Genomic DNA, 27,895 nt, shown 5'->3' with positions numbered 1-27,895 from the left:
AATAAACGGGTACGGAAATTTGACTCTGCAAATATAAACAAAACAAAACACCGGCGGTGTTACAGCGGGGTTGCAGCTTGTTGCAAAGTTTGTTCCCCCGGGATGCAAACGGACGACTCTGGACGAAAGCGTGCAGGTAGGAGATGATTTATTTATCATAAATCATAGCAAAACAGAAAAAAAGCAAAAAGGATGCATGCCGATCGCACGCGGAAGCAAAGGCAAAAACTTAGCACAGGAAACATAGAAACAAGAACCAGGAATATCCAAACGTAGCAGTTGCATGAAGCAAACACAGAAGCCAGGACGAGTGTGGCGAGAGAGGTGGATAAATAGCTCTCTGATTAGTGGTCGACCGCAGGTGAGCGTGCCGACCACAAACCAGAGGCAGATGAACCAAATTAATCCCCATAGAAACCAAAACAAACCCAGAGGTCCACAAAACAGGAACTGAGGGAGTCCAAAAATAACAGAACATAACAAAAACATGATCAGGGCCACGGATCATGACAGACGGGAAGTGATAATCGATAACAAAAACAAGTAAACCAGAGTTTTGCCCTGGAGAAGAAAGGGTGGGTTAAAAAAAAAGGAATCTGCGACTTCTGGAAATGCACATCCCTTCTGATTTCAATGCATAAAAAGACACAGAAAGTGCGTTAATGCCAACAGTGCTATACTTCTGGTTACCAATAATTCACACTGCCCTTTCTACAGGTGTGCGGTACTCCAGAGTACATTGCCCCTGAGGTGATCTTGCGACAGGGCTATGGGAAGCCTGTGGACTGGTGGGCCATGGGCATCATTCTCTACGAGTTCCTCGTCGGCTGCGTGCCTTTTTTTGGGGACACACCCGAGCAGCTCTTTGGTCAAGTGGTCAACGGTAGGAGATTATTTGTCCTTGAGTCATCCCTGGCCGCTCTTGTGCTTCATGCTTGTCTTGAGGTATTCGTCATAGTCCTCACTTGATTAGAATCCCTGTGTGTGCTTCTTTGTCCAGATGACATCATCTGGCCCGATGGAGAGGATGCTTTGCCTGCGGACGCCCAAGACCTTATCACCAGACTACTTCGTCAGAGCCCGCTGGATCGCCTAGGAACAGGTAAATGGCAGCAATATATAACAGACCCTTATTTTGTTATGCCAACTGGAGTAAACGCTTTGTTTAGTTCATGATAAATGGCGAGGTAGTTGTCGTTTGAGGAAAAGTGCCTCAACTCAGGGGTTGGCAATTAACTTTTGTCAATTTGTGTTGGTGACGAACCCCAAGATGCAGAGATGACGGCAGGCATTGAGCAGGAAAACATAATTTAATGTTCAAAAATTAAGGCAAAATACAAACCAGGAACTCGGAGACAGGAAACAGGATGCCAGGAACAGGAACTAGAAGACGAGGAACAAAAAAGACAGCACGCTGCAATGAGCTACAGGTTCAGGTACCAACGGTCGGAGCTACAAGTCGTAATGATAATAATCCAGCCCAGAGTTGAGGAACAAGCAGGTCTAAATAGCATCTGGCTGATTGACACCAGGTGTGGCCTCTTGCCAATCAGCCACAGCTGAGGGGAAAAAACACTCAGGGATAACAGCAGGGAATAAAGACTAAATAAGAGCGCTGACATGAAATAAGACAAACACAGAGGAAAAACTAAAACATGACCAAACTGTCAGGTACAAACCTGACAGTTTTTACCCGAGCACTGCTGGAGGGCCACACCGACAATATTTCAATAAAATTTTGCTCCAATTATTTTTGATATACCGTAAATACCAATAATAATAATAATTTCATTTAACTTAACTTTATACAAAAGCAGATTGCTTCTGATGGTTTTATTTTCAACACTGTCTTACACAACTCTTCCTGATGTATAATTCAATGCAAAAATGTCAATTTCTGTCACTTTATACTGTATCCTCTTTAAAAGTCCAACATTTTTCCCCGTCAGATTTGGACAACCATCTGTTGTCACACCTGCCATCTTGTCCCATTTCAGTCCTAACATGTCCAAACATGCATTTATCACTGTGCACAAGTCCTTACCTGCGGTTGTCTCTTTAATTGACTGCGGTTGTCTCTTTAATTGACTGCTCCTCCGTGATTTGAAAGTTTGCAGTTATCCCACGTAAGAAGATGAGCAGCTGGGCGGCGTCACGTACATCGCAGCTTTCCTCCAAAGCCAGTCAAAGTCTGTTTTTCAGCTGAAGGGCCAACTTTCCAGCAATGGGCTCAACCCGCCTTGTTACAGTGCGTCGGGAGAGTGACACGTTCTCATATGCGCCCCTCTTCTCCGGGCATATCATCACAACAAAGTCCAACAAGCCCTCCTTAATAAACTCTCCGCCTTTCTGGCAATTTTTTGAGAAATGACAAAACTTATCCTGACGGCTGCACATCTGGTGGTGTGAAATTTGGCAAAAACTCCTTGTTGGGTTTGCAGTTTTACCATCAACGTATCAGCCTCCCTTGCGCGCTCTTCATAAGACAGATTTCGGTATTTTTCCTCGTGCTTCGTCTTGTAGTGGCGATTCAAATTATATTCTTTAAACACAGCAACCTGTGTACCACAAATTAAATACACGGCTTTACCTTTCATTTCTCTAAAGAAATACTTGGCAGTCCTGGTCCTGTTGAAAACACGGCATTCGTCATCAACTTTTTTTTTTTAGCGTCTCGGGGGTAACCGGGCAACACTTGTCGCTGTGCACCTTCACTCACAGGTTACACACGGACATACGTCCATAAATAACACTTTTCAAAATAAAAGCAGCACAGTTGTGTGCACGCACGACATAGATGTTTTTTTAAATTAATTTTGTAATTTGTGATTGCCGCTTTTGACATTCACTCACAATTGCGCACGAGCATACGTCTACACGGAAGTAATACAAATAACGCGTTTCAAAACAAAAGCAGCACCGTTGTATTGCATACTCGACATAGATACTTTTTTAAATTGATTTTTTAATTTATGATTGGCCTCACGCGGGCCGGATGTGGCCGGCGGGCCGCAGAATGCCCAGGTCTGCCCTACATGGTCTGTAAGACATGCATTTGTGTTGTTCAGGTGGAACTACTGAGGTGAAGATGCATACGTTCTTCCTGGGTCTTGACTGGAATGGGCTGCTGAGGCAGAAAGCTGAGTTCATACCACAACTCGAGACTGAGGATGACACCAGTTATTTTGACAGTAGGTGGAACTATAGATACAGACCTCACACATCAGCCACCATTTTTATTACAGTGTATCTTCTTAAAGGGTAACTGCACTTTTTTATTTTTTTATTTTGCCTATCGATCACAATCATGAGAGACAAGAAGACAAAAGTAGTTTTTTTTGCTTTCGAACATTTACAATCGGCTTTTTCTTGGTAGCAAGCAATGCAGCTAATGGGAGCAATCAATTTTACCTCTAAATCACTTTAAAAATTATTTAAAACCATCAAAAATACTACGGTATTATGGAAAGAAATAAGCTAAAGCGTTTGAGTTTCTAACACACAACACTGTGAAAAACATGAACAATCATATTACAGTATCTGTAAAGTATTATTTCATGTTTTGTTTGTTTATTGTTTATTGAATTGATCCCCATTAGCTGACACCAAGGCGATTGCTAGTCTTCCTGGTGTCCATATAGGAGCATACAAAGAATACATACATTACCAAACATACAAAGGAAAAATACAAACCCTGTTTCCATATGAGTGGGAAATTGTGTTAGATGTAAATATAAACTGAATACAATGATTTGCAAATCCTTTTCAACCCATATTCAATTGAATGCACTACAAAAACAAGATATTAGATGTTCAAACTCATAAACTTTATTTTTCTTTTGCTAATAATATTTAACTTAGAATTTCATGGCTGCAACACGTGCCAAAGTAGTTGGGAAAGGGCATGTTCACCACTGTGTTACATCACCTTTTCTTTTAACAACACTCAATAAACGTTTGGGAACCGAGGAAACTAATTGTTGAAACTTTGAAAGTGGAATTCTTTCCCATTCTTGTTTTATGTAGTTTCAATTGTTCAACAGTCCGGTTATGACTATACTTCATAATGGGCCACACATTTTTGATGAGAGACAGGTCTGGACTGCAGGCCGGCCAGGAAAGTACCCGCACTCTTTTTTTACGAAACCACACTGTTGTAACACGTGCTGAATGTGGCTTGGCATTGTCTTGCTGAAATAAGCAGCAGCGTCCATGAACAAGACGGCGCCTAGATGGCAGCATATGTTGTTCCAAAACCTCAATGTACCTTTCAGCATTAATGGTGCCTTCACAGATGTGTAAGTTACCCATGCCTTGAGCACTAATGCACCCCCATACCATCACAGATGCTGGCTTTTGAACTTTGTGTCGAAAACAGTCAGGATGGTTCGCTTCCCCTTTGGTCCAGATGACACAATGTCGAATATTTCCAAAAACAATTTGAAATGTGGACTCGTTAGACCACAAAACACTTTTCCACTTTGCATCAGTCCATCTTAGATGATCTCGGGCCCAGAGAAGCCAGAGGCGTTTCTGGATGTTGTTGATAAATGGCTTTCGCTTTGCATAGTAGAGCTTTAACTTGCACTTAAAGATGTAGTGACAAACTGTATTTAGTGACAGTGGTTTTCTGAAGTGTTCCTGAGCCCATGTGGTGATATCCTTTAGAGATTGATGTTGGTTTTTGATACAGTGCCGTCTGAGGGATTGAAGGTCACGGTCATTGCCGCTTACGTGGAGTGATTTCTCCAGATTCTCTGAACCTTTTGATGATATTATGGACCGTAGATGTTGAAATCCCTAAATTTCTTGCAATTGCACTTTGAGAAACGTTGTTCTTAAACTGTTCGACTATTTGCTCACGCAGTTGTGGACAAAGGGTGTACCTCGCCCCATCCTTTCTTGTGAAAGACTGAGCATTTTTTGGGAAGCTGTTTTTATACCCAATCATGTTCCCAATTAGCCTGCACACCTGTGGGATGTTCCAAATAAGTGTTTGATGAGCATCCCTCAACTTTATCATTACTTATTGCCCCCTTCCCAACTTCTTTGTCACATGTTCTTGGCATCAAATTCTAAAGTTAATGATTATTTGATCAAAAAAAAAAAAAGTTTATCAGGTTGAACATCAAATATGTTGTCTTTGTAGCATATTCAACTGAATATGGGTTGAAAATGATTTGCAAATCATTGTATTCCGTTTATATTTACATCTAACACAATTTCCCAACTCATATGGAAACAGGATTTGTATATAATTGCAGTGTGTATATAGTACATATTACATATTGTTATGAAGGTCTCTGTTACTACATTATATATATATATATATATATATATATATATATATATATATATATATATATATATATATACTTGTAGTGTATATTGTACATATATCATATTGTTATGAAGATGTCTGTTACTACATTATATATATACTTGCAGTGTGTGTATAAAATGTTGATAGAGGTTCTTGAAGTGGTTTAGAGGACTTTAACGGCTACAACGGTTACTCCCATTTGCCGCATCTTGCAAGCATTTTTTTTTATCATCCTTAAAGCAGCAACCCCGAGAGGGACAAGCGGTAGAAAATAGATGGATGGATGGAATATCCTAAAAAAAAAAAAAGATGTGTGTTCTGGTCTCTCATAATGATCGATCCATGAATTGGTGATGTCAATACCATTGGTTGTCTCTTAATGATCAATACTAGAGTGACAAGATAGATCTTTTTATTTTCTCAAATTATTTGTTGTTGTTGTTTACAAACTCTGGGAATAAGTTCCTGGAAGATATTGGGGGCAAAAAATAAAGAATTTAAATGTGTCGTAACGAGGACTGTGGTGTAGTTTTCCCCGGAATTCAAAGGAACTAGACCGATCGTGGCGTGAAGATAAAGACATATTTAATTTTCTACTCAAAAGTACCAAACAAAAGGCGCTCAAAGTGGAGGCAAAAAACTTCACTAAGGAAACAAAAAACAACCCAGAGGCGTGCAAAGGCAAAACTGAGGACATAAAACATGAACTAAAAAACTCACTGAATTGTGGCTTGAAAACAAAACTTACACATGGGCAGAAACTATGGACATGAAACAAAACTTACTTGGCCGAGGATGAGTCAATGGCATGAACAGCATAATCAGAGTATTGAGTATAGTCATAACCGGAGTGTTGAGTACGACGCCAGGCAGACTGCCTGGCAACTACAAGCTTAAATAATACAGACATGATTAGTGACAGGTGCGTGAGTCCGGACACATGACAGGTGGAACTAATGGTTGTCATGGTGACAAAACAAGAGTGCACAAAGAGTCCAAAAACCAACAGAACATAACCAAACAAAACATGATCACAAAGACATGGCAAAATGAGTATCGTATTTTTCGGACTATAAGTCGCAGTTTTTTTCAGTTTGGCCAGGAGTGCGACTTATACTCAGGAGCGGCTTTTATGTGAAATTATTAACACATTACCGTAAAATATCAAATAATATTATTTAGCTCGTTCACGTAAGAGACTAGAAGTATAAGATTTCATGGGATTTAGCGATTAGGAGTGACAGATTGTTTGGTAAACGTATAGCATGTTCTATATGTTATAGTTATTTGAATGACTCTTACCATTATATGTTACGTTAACATACCAGGCACCTTCTCAGTTGCTTATTTATGCCTCATACAGTGGGGCAAAAAAGTATTTAGTCACCCACCGATTGTGCAAGTTTTCCCACTTAAAATGATGACAGAGGTCTGTAATTTTCATCATAGGTACACTTCAACTGTGAGAGACAGAATGTGAAAAAAAAAACAGGAATTCACATTGTAGGAATTTTAAATAATTTATTTCTAAATTATGGTGGAAAATAAGTATTTGGTCAACCATTCAAAGCTCTCACTGACAGAAGGAGGTTTTGGCTCAAAATCTCACGATACATGGCCCCATTCATTCTTTCCTTAACACGGATCAATCGTCCTGTCCCCTTAGCAGAAAAACAGCCCCAAAGCATGATGTTTCCACCCCCATGCTTCACAGTAGGTATGGTGTTCTTGGGATGCAACTCAGTATTCTTCTTCCTCCAAACACGACGAGTTGAGTTTATACCAAAATGGACACATGGATGATACAGCATAGGATTGGGAGAATGTCATGTGGTCAGATGAAACCAAAATAGAACTTTTTGGTATAAACTCAACTCGTCATGTTTGGAGGAAGAAGAATACTGAGTTGCATCCCAAGAACACCATACCTACTGTGAAGCATGGGGGTGGAAACATCATGCTTTTGGGCTGTTTTTCTGCTAAGGGGACAGAACGATTGATCCGTGTTAAGGAAAGAATGAATGGGGCCATGTATCGTGAGATTTTGAGGCAAAACCTCCTTCCATCAGTGAGAGCTTTGAATGGTTGACCAAATACTTATTTTCCACCATAATTTAGAAATAAATTATTTAAAATTCCTACAATGTTAATTCCTGGATTTTTTTTTCACATTCTGTCTCTCACAGTTGAAGTGTACTTATGATGAAAATTACAGACCTCTGTCATCCTTTTAAGTGGGAGAACTTGCACAATCGGGTGGCTGACTAAATACAATTTTTGCCCCACTGTATAACGTACACTTATTCAGCCTGTTGTTCACTATTCTTTATTTATTTTAAATTGCCTTTCAAATGTCTATTCTTGGTGTTGGGTTTTATCAAATACATTTCGCCCAAAAATGAGAGTTATACTCCAATGCGACTTATATATGTTTTTTTCCTTCTTTATTGTGCATTTTCCGCAGGTACGACTTATACTCCGGTGCGACTTATACTCCTAAAAATACAGTGATAGATATTGTTTAGTTATTGTGTATTACTAACTTTGTTTTGAAAATAAAAAAAGGCTTTATTTTTAGTACTTTGTTGATATTGTTAAACTGCCAATCGCACTATAAATGAATAAATTAAATGTAGGTGTAGTTAATACATGCGATCAGTAACAGCGTTGGTATCGGCCGATCATCACTTATGGATGATCAGTGTCGGGATCAGAACTTCCTTGAATAAAATGGTTGCTGAAATGTAAGGCTGTCTGAGCAGATCGTTTTTTAAGGGTTAAACAGCAAAGCTCGGAGCTTATTGACTATTTAAAATCTTGATGACTGTTCCCTACAGCCCGATCGGAGCGTTACGCTCATCTCGGCTCTGACGAAGATGACGAAACTAACGACGACGAATCCTCCCTTGAACTGCGACAGTTCTCCTCGGTGGCACATCGCTTCAGCAAGGTTTGCCTTCTTTCACTTTTCACAGAGCCATGCGAGTGTCACTTGGGACTCTTTACGACCGAACCGTGCCATGCAATACTTCCCGCCCCGCAGGTGTACAGCAGCACGGAGCACCTGTCCACCTCCACGCCGTCCAACCAGAGCTTGTCGTCCTCCGAGAGAAGCCACAGCGAGGAGAAGGACGAGCGGTGGGAGAGCAGGGGAGTCTTTTCCCCTGGTGACGGACACAAACATCTGGCGAGTGGGGACAGAACAGATGGACTCAGGGGGAGGTGAGAGCCTTCAGAGGGATGACAGAGATGTGGGCCGTTTTTGGTTCTAGCACAGTACAGTTAAGCCTGAAATGATTACCGTATTTTTCGGAGTATAAGTCGCTCCGGAGTACACGTCTCACCGACAGAAAATGCATAATAAAGAAGGGAAAAAATATAAGTTCAAGTCGCATTTTTGGGGGAAATTTATTTGATAAAATCCGACACCAAGAATAGACATTTGAAAGGCAATTTAAAATAAATAAAGAATAGTGAACAACAGGCTGAATAAGTGTACAATATATGAGACATAAATAACCAACTGAGAAGGTGCTGGTATGTTAACGTAACATATTATGGTAAGAGTCCTTCAAATAACTATAACATATAGAACATGCTATACGTATACCAAATAATCTGTCACTCCTAATCGATAAATCCGATGAAATGTTCTTCCTCGATGTCGCTTCTAAACAATTATGCGAACTCCTGGCGGGGTGTATATTGAAGCCTGGAAGAGTTAGGGCTGCATGGGATTCTGGGTATTTGTTCTGTTGTGTTACGCTGTGGATGTTCTCCCGAAATGTGTTTGTCATTCTTGTCTAGTGTGGGTTCACAGTGTGGCGCATATTTGTAACAGTGTTAAAGTTGTTTATACGGCCACCCTCGGTGTGACCTGTATGGCTGTTGACCAAGTATGCGTGGCATTCACTTGTGTGTGTGAAAAGCCGGCACGCAAAGACAGTGCCTTTAAGGTTTATCGGCGCTCTGTACGTCTCCCTACGTCCATGTATAAAGCGATGTTTGAAAAAGTCATAAATTGTTATTTTAGAAACCGATACCGATAATTTTTACACCGATAATATGCATTTATCGGCCGATAATATTGGCAGTCCGATATTATCGGACATCTTTAAGTTAAAGTACCCATGATTGTCACACACATGAGATGTGGCGAAATTATTCTCCGCATTTGACCTATCACCCTTGATCACCCCTTGGGAGGTGAGGGGAGCAGTGAGCAGCAGAGGTGGGTGTGAATAATTTTGGGTGATTCAACCCCCAATTCCAACCCTTGAAATGTAACTATCATTTCATTTTTATCATCATTTATTTTTATTCCTTTCATGAAAATGCATATTTACAAGCCACGTACAATTGACACTTCCATAGTTTTTTTTTGTTTTTTTTCTTATACATTTCCATGATCAGAAAGGAGCTGATGGAAGAATTATATTCTTATATTTATCTGCCCCCTTTTTAACACAAATTACAGTATTTTAGATGACTTTATAACTGTTCCCTCCACCAACTCCCAAACTCCAACATACTTTTCCATTTTCCTTTAAGCACTTTCACAATGACACGTCCAATCTAAATCAAAACTCAGTTTGATATAATTTCAGTTTTCTCTTTTTATAACTCTTTTTAAATACAAAGATATTCTTACAGCTTTTTAAGTCTTTGTTTAGAGAATTAACTATACATATATACATACATACATACATACATACAGTACAGTACAGTACCATCCACCTTCTGATTCAATGCGTTTTCTTTATTTTCATGACTATTTACATTGTAGATTGTCACATCAAAACTATGAATGAACACAAGTGGAGTTATGTACTACCCAAAAAAGGTGAAATAACTGAAAACATGTTTTATATTCTAGTTTCTTCAAAATAGCCACCTTTTGCTCTGATTACTTTTTTGCACACTCTTGGCATTCTCTCCATGAGCTTCAAGCACACCTGTGAAGTGAAAACCATTTCTGGTGACTAGCTCTTACAATGGAAAAAGCCAGTTGTGTTATGTGTGACCATGTGTGTTGGTTACAGTGTGTGCCATGAGTGGGGAAGGTTTTGTGGATTGGGTCATAAGTCATGGTCATTGACCTGATTTGCTCTCATTGTCCAGAAAGGGGCGACCAAGTGACATTGCACCCAGCGGGGAAGCTTCCTTAAAAAAAACCTCATAACGTCTCGTGGGCCAAATTGACGTAGTCTGGACACCTCGTCCTAAACAATACTATTCACAAGTGAAATATTTTGTGTGAACAACATCAGGCGTGACTGAGTGTACAAGAACGTTAAGTGCATGACTCCCTGATGACAAACGGAAATTCAGTTCAAGAAGAGCTCCGCCCTCATGTCCAAATATGGCGGTCTGCAGTGGAAATGCCAAACCTTAGCCTTTAAAACTGGGGCTCGCATACCAGTGGATGATGTCCCAGTGGTTACGCATTTTTTATGTGGCACGAACGGTCTAGATAGGAATAACTGATGCCACGTTTCCCCAAGTGTTTTGGTGCTTTTGAAAATAAAATTATGATTCATGACCACAGTAGCTGTTTTGAAAATAAATGTTACAGAAAATAAATGTTACCAAACAGAACCGTGGCTGCATGAAACCATCGCCTGTTTACGAGGCTGTTTGGAAGTAACTGACAAACTAAGATCAATTCTGATACCTTTTTGCACATTTTCTCAAAATAATTGTGTCCATTCCTCTAATACAGACTTGATAAAAGTTTGTTTTTAATCTGCATTTCTTTGGCAGTTTGCGACCCCGTGCTTCGTCCAGTTCCTCCCAGTCTGAGCGCAGTGCCAGCCCACTGGTCCTGAACAGCACCCAGAGTCTGGACATCATGCCTCGCTTTGCTATCTCTGCCGAAGAGGAAGGTAAGCCTAGAAACAAAATTCTTGGGGTCTCTTGTTTTAAACATCTTAATTGCCCTATTAATGTATCTTTGAGTTTTACTAGACATGCGATTTTGTAAGGTTTGCAAACACAAAAATTAGTTTTTTACTCAATATGACAGTAATGTTCTTAGAATCTTGAGATAATGTGTTAAAACCAATAAATATAGTTTCAAGCATAACTCCTAAACCAAACATGCAATATGTCTAATAATGCCTGTATTAATAACATATATTTGTGAGTTTTACTAGAGAAATGTGCTTTTGTAAGGTTTGCAAACACAAAAAGTAGTTTTTTTATTGAAAATGACAGTAATGTTCTTAGAATCCTGAGATAATGCGTTTGAAGCAATGTAAACATTCTTCAAGCATAACTCCGTAAACCAAACATGTAATATGTCTAATAATGCCTGTATTAATATATTTTTGTGAGTTTTACCAGAGACATGTGCTTTTGCAAGATTTGCAAACATAAAAAAATGTTTTTTACTCAATATGACAGTAATGTTCTTAGAATCCTGAGATAATGCGTTTGAAGCAATACTAAACCAAACATGCAATATGTCTAATAATGCCTGTGTTATTGTATTTTTGTGAGTTTTACTAGAGACATGCAAACAAAAAAAATCATTTTTTTTACTCAATATGACAGTAATGTACATAGAATTCTGAGATTATGCATTTGAAGCAACAGAAAATGTACTCAAGCATAACTCCTAAACCACACATGCAATATGTCTAATAATACCTGTATTAATGTATTTTTCTGAGTTTTACTAGAGACATGTACTTTTGCAAGGTTTGCAAACACAAAAATGTGTTTTTTACTCAATATAACAGTAATGTTCTTAGAATCCTGAGATAATGCGTTGAAAGCAATACAATATTTTTTCAGGCATAACTCCTAAACCAAACATGCAATATGTCTAATAATGCCTGTGTTATTGATTTTTGTGAGTTTTACTAGAGACATGTGCTTTTGTACGGTTTGCAAACACAAAAATAATTTTTTTTAGTCAATATGATAGTAATGTTCTTAGAATCTTGAGATAGCGTTTGAAGCAATAGAACATTTATTCAAGCATAACTCCTAAACCAGACATGCAATATGTCTAATAATGCCAGTGTTAACATATCTCTTGAGTTATACTAGAAACATGTGCTTTTGTAAGGTTTGCAAACACAAAAATTAGTTTTTTACTTAATATGACAGTAATGTTCATAGAATCCTGAGATAATGTGTTTTGAAGCAATAAAACAATTATTTTAAGCGCAACTCCTGAACCAAACATGCAATATGTCTAATAATGCCTGTGTTATTGTATTTTTGTGAGTTTTACTAGAGACATGTACTTTTGTAAGGTCTGCAAACACAAAAAATGTTTTCTTACTCAATATGACAGTAATGTTCTTGGAATCCTGAGATAATGCGTTTGAAGCAATAAAAAAAAAGTTTTAAGCTGACTCCTAAACAAAAAATGTAATCTGTCTAATATTGGCGGTATTATTATATATATATATATATGGGAGTTTTACTAGAGACCTGTGCTTTCGTATGGTGTGCAAACACAAACATTTGTTTTTTTGCTCAATATGACAGTAATATTCTTAGAATCCTGAGATAATGTGTTTTGAAGCAATAAAACAATTATTTTAAGCGCAACTCCTGAACCAAACATGCAATATGTCTAATAATGCCTGTATTAATGTATCTTTGTGAGTTTTACTAGAAACATGTGCCTTTGTCAGGTTTGCAAACACAAAAACTTGTTTTTACTCAATATGACAGTAATGTTCTTGGAATCCTGACAGAGTGTTTGAAGCAATATAACATTCTTTCTAGCATATCTCCGAAACCAAACATGCAATATGTCTAATAATGCCTGTGTTATTGTATTTTTGTGAGTTTTACTAGAAACATGTGCTTTTGTACGGTTTGCAAATACAAAAATATTTTTTTTACTCAATATGATAGTAATAGATAGACAGACAACATTCACACTCGCCCTGTGATGAGGTGGCGACTTGTCCAGGGTGTAGCCCGCTTTCCGCCCGATTGTAGCTGAGATAGGCGCCAGCGCCCCCCGCGACCCGGAAAGGGAATAAGCGGTAGAAAATGGATGGATGGATGGATGGAGTATGATAGTAATGTTCTTAGAATCTTGAGATAGCGTTTGAAGCAATCGAAAATTTATTCAAGCATAACTCCTAAACCAAACATGCAATATTTTTAAAAAAGCCTGTGTTATTGAATTTTTGTGAGTTTTACTAGACATGTGCTTTTGTAAGATTTGCAAACACAAAAAATTGTTTTTTAGTCAATATGACAGTAATGTTCTTAGAATTCTGAGACAATGCGTTTGAAGCAGTAGAAAATGTATTCAAGCTTAACTCCTAAACCAAACATGCAATATGTCTAATTATGCCTGTGTTAATGTATTTTTGTGAGTTTTACTAGAGACACGTGCTTTCGTAAGGTATGCAAACACAAAAATTAGTTTTTTACTCAATATGACAGTAATGTTCTTAGAATCCAGAGATAATGCGTTTGAAGCAATAAAACAATTATTTTAAGCACAACGCCTAAATCAAACACGCAATATTTCTGATAATGCCTGTATTAATGTATCTTTGTGAGTTTTACTAGAGACATGTGCTTTTGTGAGGTTTGCAAACACAAAAAAATTGTTTTTTACTGAATATGACAGTAATGTTCTTAAAATCCTGAGCTAATGTGTTTGAAGCAATACAAAATTGTTTCAAGCATAACTCCTAAACCACACATGTAATATGTGTAATAATGTCTGTGTTATTGTATTTCTGTGAGATGTGCTTTTGTACGGTTTGCAAACACAAAAATAATATTTTTACTCAATATGACAGTAATGTTCTTAGAATCTTGAGATAGCGTTTGAAGCAATAGAAAATGTATTCAAGCATAACTCCTAAACCAAACATGCAATATGTCTAATAATGCCTGTATTAACATATCTCTGAGTTGTACTAGAGACCTGTGCTTTTGTAAGGTCTGCAAACACAAAAATTTGTTTTTTTACTTAATATGACAGTAATGTTCATAGAATCCTGAGATAATGCGTTTGAAGCAATGTAAACATTCTTCAACCATAACTCCTAAACCAGACATGCAATATGTCTAATAATGCCTGTGTTATTGTATTTTTGTGAGTTTTACTAGAGACATGTGCTTTTGTAAGGTTTGCAAACACAAAAAATTTTTTTTTACTCACTATGACAGTAATTATTAGAATCCTGAGATAGCATTTGAAGCAATAGAACATTTATTCAAGCATAACTCCTAAACAAAACATGCAATATTTTTAAAAATGCCTGTGTTATTGAATTTTTGTGAGTTTTACTAGACATGTGCTTTTGTAAGTTTTGCAAACACAAAAAATAGTTTTTTAGTCAATATGACAGTAATGTTCTTAGAATTCTGAGACAATGCGTTTGAAGCAGTAGAAAATGTATTCAAGCTTAACTCCTAAACCAAACATGCAATATGTCTAATTATGCCTGTGTTAATGTATTTTTGTGAGTTTTACTAGAGACATGTGCTTTTGTAAGGTTTGCAAACAAAAAAATTGTTTTTTACTCAATATGACAGTAATGTTCTTAGAATCCTGAGCTAATGCGTTTGAAGCAATACAAAATAGTTTCAAGCATAACTCCTAAACCACACATGCAATATGTCTAATAATGCCTGTGTTATTGTATTTTTGTGAGTTTTACTAGAGACATGTACTTTTGTATGATTTGCAAACACAAAAAAAATATTTTTTACTCAATATGACAGTAATGTTCTTAGAATCTTGAGATAGCGTTTGAAGCAATAGAAAATGTATTCAAGCATAACTCCTAAACCACTCATGCAATATGTCTAATAATGCCTGTGTTAATGTATTTTTGTGAGTTTTACTAGAGACATGTGCTTTTGTAAGGTATGCAAACACAAAAATCAGTTTTTTACTCAATATGACAGTAATGTTCTTAGAATCCTGAGATAATGCGTTTGAAGCAATAAAACAATTATTTTAAGCACAACTCCTAAATCAAACATGCAATATGTCTAATGATGCCTGTATTAATGTATCTTTGTGAGTTTTACTAGAGACATGTGCTTTTGTAAGGTTTGCAAACACAACAACTAGTTCCTTACTCAATATGACAGTAATGTTCTTACAATCCTGAGATACTGTTTGAAGCAATACAAAATAGTTACAAGCATAAATCCTACACCAAACATGCAATATGTCTAATATCTATGTGAGTTTTACTAAAGACATGTGCTTTTGTAAGGTTTGCAAACACAAAAATGGGTTTTTGACTCAATATGACAGTAATGTTCTTAGAATCCTGAGATAATGCGTTTGAAGCAATAAAAGATAGTTTCAAACATAACTCCTAAACCAAACATGTAATATGTCTAATAATGCCTGTATTAATGTATCTTCGTGAGTTTTACTAGAAACATGTGCTTTTGTAAGGTTTCTGCATTGTGTTTTCAGAAGGTATGGTCTCCAACCTGCGGCGCATTCGTCTCCGCAGCAACAGCACTGGCACGAGACCGTCGTTCCGCAGAGGCGCTTCCAGACGCATCGCCCACCAATTGGAGACACCGGAAAAAGCCAGACCTCCAGCTGGAAGAGTCCCTAAATCGGCATCAGTGTCCGGTCTCTCCCTCATTATTACCCCAGGTGAACACATAATATTGACTTGCACACCATTTGCATTGCACCTAGAACTAGGGATACATGCCAAGTACCGGTATTTTTGGTACCGCTTGGTAATTGCGTCGTCAAAATTCTGGCTATTTATGACACGTGTGCTCTCACATTCATTCAAAGCATAATTAAAGACACCGCGGATCAGCCAATCAGAGAAGAACTTTTAACTCTCCATTTCCGGTGACAAAGTACGCACAGGTAAACAGTATCATAGATTTGCTAAAAACAGAATGTAAACGCGGAAGGTCGTGGAAATTGGCTTAATGTGACTGAGATGCTGTCATTGAGAGAAAAAGGAAATCATGATTACATGGACCGTGTACTTCAGTGGTCCCCAACCACCGGTCCAGGCACCGGTACCGGTCCGTGACGCATTTGCTACCTGACCGCACTGCAAAATTAATTAATTTCTAAACTGCCGCATTCCCTCCAACTTAACTTTGACCTGTCCCACTAAATACACTAATAGGCTTGTTAATAGTTGTATATTACAACCCCTTTGTTATAGTACACGGGATTATAATGGGTTCTTAACCTTTTTGACCTTGCGACCCAACTTTTCCACTACAGAGGAGCCCGGGGACCACTCCAATATTAACTCTTAAATTACCGTATTTCCTTGAATGCCGTCGGGGCGCTAAATAATTTAAAACCTCTTCTCACTCCGGCACTTACCAAAGGCATGTGGTAAAGGCAAGCATGCGCTAATTAATTTAAAACCTCTTCTCACTCCGGCACTTACCAAGGGCATCTGGTAAATTTGGGCCTGCACTTAAAAAATTGAGTGTAATGTAAGGATACCATCATGAAAAGCACATTTAATAAAAAAACTTTATTATGGTCTTACATTTACTTATAAAAGAAGTCCATGCACAGCTCCTTCTGATCAAAAGCATCGATAACTTGTTTATAAAAGTCTTCCTTATCTTTCTTCAGTTTTAAAAGCACCTCTGTCTCGATGGAGATCTTCCTTTATTACCTCCTGCTTCGATTGAAAGTCCAGTTTAGAAAACGGTTTTATTTTAGATATGTAATCCTCCATGTTAAAAGGTCAAGCGAGAGGAAAAAATAAACGATCGCTGCTCACTCTTGCTGCTTGTTGTCACTTCTTCTGCAGCCGAGTAGTCTCAAAAGGGATCACTAGCGCCCTCTACCACCAGGAAGCGGGAGTCATTCAATGACTCATATTTGACACACGCAGCTACGGTATATTAATAAAACATAGCTGCTTACTGTTCTTTTTAGCATATTCAATAGCTTGGACCTTAAATCCTACTGAATAGCTCTTAATCTTCTTCCCTTTATGCGATTCCAAATTATTGAAATCAGCCTCCTCCATTTTGAAAATGATGACAGGTGAAGTGTCACTCGTGACGTGAGGAGTTTGATCCGGCGGAAATTCTAGGCATATGCTGATTTTTTTGCGAAACGAGTTTGACCCGGCGGAAATTCTAGACATGCGCTAATAAAAATAATATTTTGCGAAACGAGTTTGACCCGGCAGTAATTCAAGGCAGGCGCATACTATATACGGCAATTTAAGGAAATACGGTAGTCATCTTACTTTTGATTTTGATCATATTCAATATTTATATCTAACTACTTAGTTTACTACCTTGTCAAATGATATAAAGCATGTGTCAATCACAAAGATTATATTATTCATTTAACAAATAAACCTTAGGCTTAGGTCAGACTAATTTGAAAAATAAGTACTTACCAAATAAACAATACATTTACATACAATATGTATTATGTTGTGCTAAAATAAATAAACTAAATTAATTAATAGTAGGGCTTCACGGTGGCAGAGGGGTTAGTGCGTCTGCCTCACAATACGAAGTTCCTGCAGTCCTGGGTTCAAATCCAGGCTCGGGATCTTTCTGTGTGGAGTTTGCATGTTCTCCCCGTGAATGCGTGGGTTCCCTCCGGGTACTCCGGCTTCCTCCCACTTCCAAAGACATGCACCTGGGGATAGGTTGATTGGCAACACTAAATTGGCCCTAGTGTGTGAATGTGAGTGTGAATGTTGTTTGTCTATCTGTGTTGGCCCTGCGATGAGGTGGCGACTTGTCCAGGGTGTACCCCGCCTTCCGCCAGATTGTAGCTGAGATAGGCGCTAGCGCCCCCCGCGACCCCAAAAGGGAATAAGCGGTAGAAAATGGATGGATAATTAATAGTATGTTGCCTTATTAGACTGTCAATAAAATTAAAGTCCATCCATCCATTTCCTACCGCTTATTCCTTTTGGGGTTGCGGGGGGCGCTGGTGCCTATCTCAGCTACAAGTGCAAATGAAAATACAGCTTCACCACTTTAGTCACAATTTTTGCGCTTAAGAAATGTCTCTATGACATTAGCGCTAGATTTCTTGTGAGTCCAGTCCGTTAAGCTTTTCAATCTGACCCGCCAGACATTCCCAAATAATTTTTCTCGGATCTTTAAGATGGAAAGTGTAGCTGCCATAATTATGTGCAGTGATGTATTCTAATGACCGGAAGCCTTTAACGATACAAAGTGTTTCAATGGTTGGAATCTGCGCTTTTGAATAATATTTACTAGTTACTATGGTAAACTAAATTAGTTACTATGGTCATCTAATTTTAAGTCCCAGCAGCTCAGACGAGGATCAAGCAGTGTGGGTGGGGAGTGTTTCCACAGCCTGAAATGTGGGTGACAGACGCGGAATCAATCAATCATTGTTTATTTAGATAGCCCTAAATCACAAGTGTCTCAAAGGGCTGCACAAGCCACAATGACATCCTCGGTTCAGAGCCCAAATAAGGGCAAGGAAAAACTCACAACCCAGTGGGATGTGAATGTGAATGACTATGAGAAAACTTGGAGAGGACTGCAGATGTGGGTGACCCCGCTCCTCAATGAGAGAACGGATGCAATGGACATCGAGTGGATCTAACATAATAATGTGAAAGTCCAGTCCATAGTGGATCTAACATAATAGTGTGAGAGTCCAGTCCATAGTGGATCTAACATAATAATGTGAAAGTCCAGTCCATAGTGGATCTAACATAATAGTGTGAGAGTCCAGTCCATAGTGGAGCTAACATAATAATGTGAGAGTCCAGTCCATAGTGGATCTAACATAATAGTGTGAGAGTCCAGTCCGTAGTGGATCTAACATAATATTGTGAACGTACAGTCCATAGTGGATCTAACATAATATTGTGAAAGTCCAGTCCATAGTGGATCTAACATAATATTGTGAAAGTACAGTCCATAATGGATCTAACATAATATGGTGAAAGTACAGTCCATAGTGGATCTAACATAATATTGTGAAAGTCCAGTCCATAGTGGATCTAACATAATAGTGTGAGAGTCCAGTCCATAGTGGAGCTAACATAATGGCGAGAGTCCAGTCCATAGTGGATCTAACATAATAATGTGAAAGTCCAGTCCATAGTGGATCTAACATAATAGTGTGAGAGTCCAGTCCATAGTGGATCTAACATAATATTGTGAACGTACAGTCCATAGTGGATCTAACATAATATTGTGAAAGTCCAGTCCATAGTGGATCTAACATAATATTGTGAAAGTACAGTCCATAATGGATCTAACATAATATGGTGAAAGTACAGTCCATAGTGGATCTAACATAATATTGTGAAAGTCCAGTCCATAGTGGATCTAACATAATAGTGTGAGAGTCCAGCCCATAGTGGAGCTAATATAATGGCGAGAGTCCAGTCCATAGTGGATCTAACATAATAGTGAGAGTCCAGTCCATAGTGGATCTAACATAATGGTGTGATAGTCCAGTCCATAGTGGATCTAACATAAAAGTGTGAGAGTCCAGTCCATAGTGGATCTAACATAATAGTGAGAGTCCAGTCCATAGTGGATCTAACATAATAGTGTGAAAGTCCAGTCCATAGTGGATCTAACATAATAGTGTGAAAGTCCAGTCCATAGTGGATCTAGCATAATAGTGTGAGACTCCAGTCCATAGTGGATTTAACATAATAGTGAGAGTCCAGTCCGCAGTGGATCTAACATAATAGAGTGAGAGTCCAGTCCATAGTGGATCTAGCATAGTAGTGTGTGAGTCCAGTCCATAGTGGATCTAACATAATAGTGAGAGTGCAGTCCATAATGGATCTAACATAATAGTGTGAGTCCAGTCCATATTGGATCTAACATAATAGTGTGAGAGTGCAGTCCATAGTGGATCTAACATAATAGTGTGAGAGTCCAGTCCATAGTGGATCTAACATAGTAGTGTGAGAGTCCAGTCCATAGTGGATCCAACATAGTGTGAGAGTCCAGTCCATAGTGGATCTAACATAATAGTATGAGAGTCCAGTACATTGTGGATCTAACATAATAGTGAGATAGTCCAGTCCATAGTGGATCTAACATAATAGTGTGAGAGTCCAGTCCATAGTGGATCTAGCATAATAGTGTGAGAGTCCAGTCCATAGTGGATCTAGCATAAGAGTGTGAGAGTCCAGTCCATAGTGGATCTGACATAATAGTGTGAGAGTCCAGTCCATAGTGGATCTAACATAATAGTGAGAGTGCAGTCCATAGTGGATCTAACATAATAGTGTGAGAGTCCAGTCCATAGTGGATCTAGCATAAGAGTGTGAGAGTCCAGTCCATAGTGGATCTGACATAATAGTGTGAGAGTCCAGTCCATAGTGGATCTAACATAATAGTGAGAGTGCAGTCCATAATGGATCTAACATAATAGTGTGAGTCCAGTCCATAATGGATCTAACATAATAGTGTGAGATTCCAGTCCATAGTGGATCTAACATAATGGTGTGATAGTCCACTCCATAGTGGATCTAACATAATAGTGAGAGTCCAGTCCACAGTGGATCTAACATAATAGTGAGAGTGCAGTCCATAATGGATCTAACATAATAGTGTGAGTCCAGTCCATAGTGGATCTAACATAATAGTGTAAGAGTGCAATCCATAGTGGATCTAACATAATAGTGAGAGTGCAGTCCATAATGGATCTAACATAATAGTGTGAGTCCAGTCCATATTGGATCTAACATAATAGTGTGAGAGTGCAGTCCATAGTGGATCTAACATAATAGTGTGAGAGTCCAGTCCATAGTGGATCTAACATAGTAGTGTGAGAGTCCAGTCCATAGTGGATCCAACATAGTGTGAGAGTCCAGTCCATAGTGGATCTAACATAATAGTATGAGAGTCCAGTACATTGTGGATCTAACATAATAGTGAGATAGTCCAGTCCATAGTGGATCTAACATAATAGTGTGAGAGTCCAGTCCATAGTGGATCTAGCATAATAGTGTGAGAGTCCAGTCCATAGTGGATCTAGCATAAGAGTGTGAGAGTCCAGTCCATAGTGGATCTGACATAATAGTGTGAGAGTCCAGTCCATAGTGGATCTAACATAATAGTGAGAGTGCAGTCCATAGTGGATCTAACATAATAGTGTGAGAGTCCAGTCCATAGTGGATCTAGCATAAGAGTGTGAGAGTCCAGTCCATAGTGGATCTGACATAATAGTGTGAGAGTCCAGTCCATAGTGGATCTAACATAATAGTGAGAGTGCAGTCCATAATGGATCTAACATAATAGTGTGAGTCCAGTCCATAATGGATCTAACATAATAGTGTGAGATTCCAGTCCATAGTGGATCTAACATAATGGTGTGATAGTCCACTCCATAGTGGATCTAACATAATAGTGAGAGTCCAGTCCACAGTGGGTCTAACATAATAGTGAGAGTGCAGTCCATAATGGATCTAACATAATAGTGTGAGTCCAGTCCATAGTGGATCTAACATAATAGTGTAAGAGTGCAATCCATAGTGGATCTAACATAATAGTGAGAGTGCAGTCCATAATGGATCTAACATAATAGTGTGAGTCCAGTACATAATGGATCTAACATAATAGTGTGAGAGTCCAGTCCATAGTGGATCTAACATAATGGTGTGATAGTCCAGTCCATAGTGGATCTAACATAATAGTGTGAGAGTCCAGTCCATAGTGGAGCTAGCATAATAGTGTGAAAGTCCAGTCCATAGTGGATCTAACATAATAGTGAGAGTCCAGTCCATAGTGGATCTAACATAATAGTGTGAGAGTCCAGTCCATAGTGGATCTAACATAATAGTGTGAGAGTCCAGTCCATAGTGGATCTAACATAATAGTGTGAGTCCAGTCCATAGTGGATCTAGCATAATAGTGTGAAAGTCCAGTCCATAGTGGAGCTAATATAATAGTGTGAGAGTCCACTCCATAGTGGATCTAACATAATAGTGAGAGTCCAGTCCACAGTGGATCTAACATAATAGTGTGAAAGTCCAGTCCATAGTGGATCTAACATAATAGTGAGAGTCCAGTCCATAGTGGATCTAACATAATAGTGTGAGAGTCCAGTCCATAGTGGATCTAACATAATAGTGTGAGTCCAGTCCATAGTGGATCTAGCATAATAGTGTGAAAGTCCAGTCCATAGTGGAGCTAATATAATAGTGTGAGAGTCCACTCCATAGTGGATCTAACATAATAGTGAGAGTCCAGTCCACAGTGGATCTAACATAATAGTGTGAAAGTCCAGTCCATAGTGGAGCTAGCATAATAGTGTGAAAGTCCAGTCCATAGTGGATCTAACATAATAGTGTGAGAGGCCAGTCCATAGTGGATCTAACATAATTGTGTGAGTCCAGTCCATAGTGGAGCTAGTATAATAGTGTGAGAGTCCACTCCATAGTGGATCTAACATAATAGTGTGAGAGTCCAGTCCATAGTGGATCTAACATAATAGTGTGAGAGTCCAGTCCATTGTGGATCTAACATAATGGTGTGAGAGTCCAGTCCATAGTGGATCTAACATAACAGTGTGAGAGTCCAGTCCATAGTGGATCTAACATAATGGTGTGAGAGTCCAGTCCATAGTGGATCTAACATAATAGTGTGAGAGTCCAGTCCATTGTGGATCTAACATAATGGTGTGAGAGTCCAGTCCATAGTGGATCTAACATAATAGTGTGAGAGTCCAGTCCATAGTGGATCTAACACAAAAGTGTGAGAGTCCAGTCCATAGTGGATCTAACATAATTGTGTGAAAGTCCATTGCCCTTCTACAGTCTGTTGAGAGTCAATTAATACAATAACTATGCAACCTAAGTCATTTTCAGGTTTTTGTTTTTTTACAATCAATCAATGCTAACATTTCCATCGGGTTTAGAATAAATGATCCTGGTTTTGTAGTCCTTCCATTTCGTCAGCCCAGATGCATACTGTCCATAACATGTCCTTGTTTACCATCCTCCCCTCACAGATGACTCAGCGGGCCCTCCTTCCAGCCCCAAGTCCTCTCTATCGCTGTCGTCCAACCCCTCGTCCAGAGACTCCTCCCCCAGCCGGGATCTTTCCATCAACATCAGCTGCCTCCGGCCTCCGGTCGTCATCCACAGCTCTGGGAAGAGGTTTGGCTTCGCTTTGCGAGCAATCCGAGTCTACATGGGAGACAGCGACGTCTACACAGTCCACCACATGGTCTGGGTATGTCGCGGAAAGTACGCAGGGACTTGAGAAACAATAATTATACTGAGGTCGAACTCAAGTCAGCTCTGTTTTTCTGTTGATGTTGGCGTTCATTTGGACTTGCATAATCATCGTCAGCATTACTCTTTTATTACGACGGACAAGATGACTGTTTCCACGCGTTCTGACACAAGCGTGTGTGTGTGTGTGTGTGTGTGTGTGTTCAGTGTGTGGAGGAGGGCAGCCCGGCACATGAGGCAGGATTGCGAACCGGTGACCTCATCACTCACGTCAACGGGGAGTCTGTCCAGGGACTTGTCCACACTGAGGTGGTGGAGCTTCTTCTTAAGGTAAGAAAGGAAGTACTATTGGGTCTTTTCCTCCTGTCCTGAGACACATTACCCTCTGGCAGATTTTGGCGGATTACCCAAAAATTGTACTCAAATAAGAGAAGCGTGGCTTTAGAATAAGATGACTCAAGTCAATCGATGTTTACTTATATAGGCCTAAATCACGAGTGTCTCAAAGGGCTGCACAAGCCACAACGACATCCTCGGCTCAGATCCCACATCAGGGCAACGGAAAAACTCAACCCAATGGGGCAATGATAAACCTTGGAGGGGACCACATATGTGGGGACGTCGAGCGGATCTATTGTGAGAGTCCAGTCCATAGCGGATCTAGCATAATAGTGTGGGAGTCCAGTCCATATTGGATCTAACATAATAGTGAGAGTCCAGTCCATAGTGGATCTAACATAATAGTGAGAGTCCAGTCCAAAGTGGATTTAACATAATATTGTGAGAGTCCAGTCCATAGTGGATCTAACATATTCGTGAGAGAGTCCAGTCCATAGTGGATCTAACATAATAGTGAGAGTCCAGTCCATAGTGGATCTAACATAATAGTGAGAGTCCAGTCCAAAGTGGATTTAACATAATATTGTGAGAGTCCAGTCCATAGTGGATCTAACATAATAGTGAGAGAGTCCAGTCCATAGCAGATCTAGCACAATAGTGTGAGAGTCCAGTCCATAGTGGATCCAACATAATAGTGAGAGTCCAGTCCATAGTGGATCTAACATAATAGTGTGAGAGTCCAGCCCATAGTGGATCCAACATAATGGTGAGAGTCCAGTCCATAGTGGATCTAACATAATAGTGTGAGAGTCCAGCCCATAGTGGATTTAACATAATAGTGAGAGTCCAGTCCATAGTGGATCAAACATAATAGTGAGAGTCCAGTCCATAGTGGATCTAGCATAATAGGGAGAGTCCAGTCCATAGTGGATCTAACATAATAGTGTGAGAGTCCAGTCCATAGTGGATCTAACATTATAGTGTGACAGTCCAGTCCATAGTGGATCAAACATAATAGTGAGAGTCCAGTCCATAGTGGATCTAACATAAAAGTGAGAGTCCAGTCCATAGTGGATCAAACATACTAGTGAGAGTCCAGTCCATAGTGGATCTAACATAATAGTGAGAGTCTAGTCTATAGTGGATCTAACATAATAGTGAGAGTCCAGTCCATAGTGGATCTAACATAATAGTGTGAGAGTCCAGTCCATAGTGGATCCAACATAATAGTGAGAGTCTAGTCCATAGTGGCTCTAACATAATAGTGAGAGTCCAGTCCATAGTGGATCTAACGTAAAAGTGAGAGTCCAGTCCATAGTGGATCTAGCATAATAGTGTGAGAGTCCAGTCCATAGTGGACCTAACATAATAGTGAGAGTCCAGTCCATAGTGGATCTAACATAATAGTGTGAGAGTCCAGTCCATAGTGGATCCAACATAATAGTTAAAGTCCAGTCCATAGTGGATCTAACATAAAGGTGAGAGTCCAGTCCATAGTGGATCAAACATAATAGTGTGAGAGTCCAGTCCTTAGTGGATCTAAAATAATAGTGAGAGTCCAGTCCATATTGGATCTAAAATAATAGTGAGAGTCCAGTCCATATTGGATCTAACATAATATTGTGAGAGTCCAGTCCATAGTGGATTTAACATAATTGTGAGAGTCCAGTCCATAGTGGATTTAACATAATTGTGAGAGTCCAGTCCATAGTGGATCTAACATAATAGTGTGAGAGTCCAGTCCTTAGTGGATCTAAAATAATAGTGAGAGTCCAGTCCATATTGGATCTAAAATAATAGTGAGAGTCCAGTCCATATTGGATCTAAAATAATAGTGAGAGTCCAGTCCATATTGGATCTAACATAATATTGTGAGAGTCCAGTCCATAGTGAATTTAACATAATTGTGAGAGTCCAGTCCATAGTGGATCTAACATATTCGTGAGAGAGTCCAGTCCATAGTGGATCTAACATAATAGTGAGAGAGTCCAGTCCTTAGTGGATCTAAAATAATAGTGAGAGTCCAGTCCATATTGGATCTAAAATAATATTGTGAGAGTCCAGTCCATAGTGGATCCAACACAATAGTGAGAGTCCAGTCTATAGTGGATCATAGCATAATATTGTGAGAGTCCAGTCCGTAGTGGATCTAACATAATAGTGAGAGTCCAGTCCATAGTGGATCTAACATAAAAGTGAGAGTCCAGTCCATAGTGGATCAAACATAATAGTGAGAGTCCAGTCCATAGTGGATCTAGCATAATAGGGAGAGTCCAGTCCATAGTGGATCTAACGTAATAGTGAGAGTCCAGTCCATAGTGGATCTAACATAATAGTGTGAGAGTCCAATCCATAGTGGATCTAACATAAAAGTGAGAGTCCAGTCCATAGTGGATCAAACATAATAGTGAGAGTCCAGTCCATAGTGGATCAAACATACTAGTGAGAGTCCAGTCCATAGTGGATCTAACATAAGAGTGAGAGTCTAGTCCATAGTGGATCTAACATAATAGTGAGAGTCCAGTCCATAGTGGATCTAACATAATAGTGTGAGAGTCCAGTCCATAGTGGATCTAACATAATAGTGAGAGTCTAGTCCATAGTGGCTCTAACATAATAGTGAGAGTCCAGTCCATAGTGGATCTAACGTAAAAGTGAGAGTCCAGTCCATAGTGGATCTAGCATAATAGTGTGAGAGCCCAGTCCATAGTGGACCTAACATAATAGTGAGAGTCCAGTCCATAGTGGATCTAACATAATAGTGTGAGAGTCCAGTCCATAATGGATCCAACATAATAGTTAAAGTCCAGTCCATAGTGGATCTAACATAAAAGTGAGAGTCCAGTACATAGTGGATCAAACATAATAGTGTGAGAGTCCAGTCCTTAGTGGATCTAAAATAATAGTGAGAGTCCAGTCCATATTGGATCTAACATAATATTGTGAGAGTCCAGTCCATAGTGGATTTAACATAATTGTGAGAGTCCAGTCCATAGTGGATTTAACATAATTGTGAGAGTCCAGTCCATAGTGGATCTAACATAATAGTGTGAAAGTCCAGTCCTTAGTGGATCTAAAATAATAGTGAGAGTCCAGTCCTTATTGGATCTAAAATAATAGTGAGAGTCCAGTCCATATTGGATCTAACATATTCGTGAGAGAGTCCAGTCCATAGTGGATCTAACATAATAGTGAGAGAGTCCAGTCCTTAGTGGATCTAAAATAATAGTGAGAGTCCAGTCCATATTGGATCTAAAATAATAGTGAGAGTCCAGTCCATATTGGATCTAACATAACATTGTGAGAGTCCAGTCCATAGTGGATCTAACATAATAGTGAGAGTCCAGTCTATAGTGGATCTAACACAATAGTGAGAGTCCAGTCTATAGTGGATCATAGCATAATATTGTGAGAGTCCAGTCCATAGTGGATCTAACATAATAGTGAGAGCCCAGTCCATAGTGGATCTAACATAAAAGTGAGAGTCCAGTCCATAGTGGATCAAACATAATAGTGAGAGTCCAGTCCATAGTGGATCTAGCATAATAGGGAGAGTCCAGTCCATAGTGGATCTAACGTAATAGTGAGAGTCCAGTCCATAGTGGATCTAACATAATAGTGTGAGAGTCCAGTCCATAGTGGATCTAACATAATAGTGTGACAGTCCAGTCCATAGTGGATCTAACATAAAAGTGAGAGTCCAGTCCATAGTGGATCTAACATAATAGTGTGAGAGTCCAGTCCATAGTGGATCCAACATAATAGTTAGAGTCCAGTCCATAGTGGACCTAACATAAAAGTGAGAGTCCAGTCCATAGTGGATCAAACATAATAGTGTGAGAGTCCAGTCCATAGTGGATTTAACATAATTGTGAGAGTCCAGTCCATAGTGGATCCAACATAATAGTGTGAGAGTCCAGTCCATAGTGTTTGATGAGCATTCCTCAACTTTATCAGTATTTATTGCCACCTTTCCCAACTTCTTTGTCACGTGTTGCTGGCATCAAATTCTAAAGTTAATAATGATTATTTGCAAAAAAAATGTTTATCAGTTTGAACATCA

The 27,895-nt window shown here is 39.1% G+C and overlaps 1 protein-coding gene across 3 annotated transcripts in view; it reads left to right on the top strand.

Annotated features, from left to right (window-relative positions):
* The window catches only part of mast3a (microtubule associated serine/threonine kinase 3a), a 284,903-nt gene that overhangs the window by 243,888 nt on the left and 13,120 nt on the right, over positions 1 to 27,895 (top strand). For 2 of the 3 annotated variants that reach the window (XM_061919804.1, XM_061919802.1), the window contains 9 exons: positions 718 to 883; positions 1,001 to 1,102; positions 3,069 to 3,191; positions 8,161 to 8,273; positions 8,367 to 8,545; positions 11,087 to 11,208; positions 15,753 to 15,941; positions 23,268 to 23,491; positions 23,701 to 23,823. In XM_061919804.1, the coding sequence (XP_061775788.1) occupies positions 718 to 883; positions 1,001 to 1,102; positions 3,069 to 3,191; positions 8,161 to 8,273; positions 8,367 to 8,545; positions 11,087 to 11,208; positions 15,753 to 15,941; positions 23,268 to 23,491; positions 23,701 to 23,823 (1,341 nt within the window). The remainder of the gene's footprint in view (positions 1 to 717; positions 884 to 1,000; positions 1,103 to 3,068; positions 3,192 to 8,160; positions 8,274 to 8,366; positions 8,546 to 11,086; positions 11,209 to 15,752; positions 15,942 to 23,267; positions 23,492 to 23,700; positions 23,824 to 27,895) is intronic. The other variant, XM_061919803.1, reaches the window with a different exon arrangement.

The sequence above is a fragment of the Nerophis ophidion genome, linkage group LG14, assembly GCF_033978795.1.
Source record: "Nerophis ophidion isolate RoL-2023_Sa linkage group LG14, RoL_Noph_v1.0, whole genome shotgun sequence".
Lineage (NCBI taxonomy): Eukaryota > Metazoa > Chordata > Actinopteri > Syngnathiformes > Syngnathidae > Nerophis > Nerophis ophidion.
Note: the sequence above shows the minus strand (reverse complement) of the source record. Positions and strands in the feature narration are given on the sequence as shown.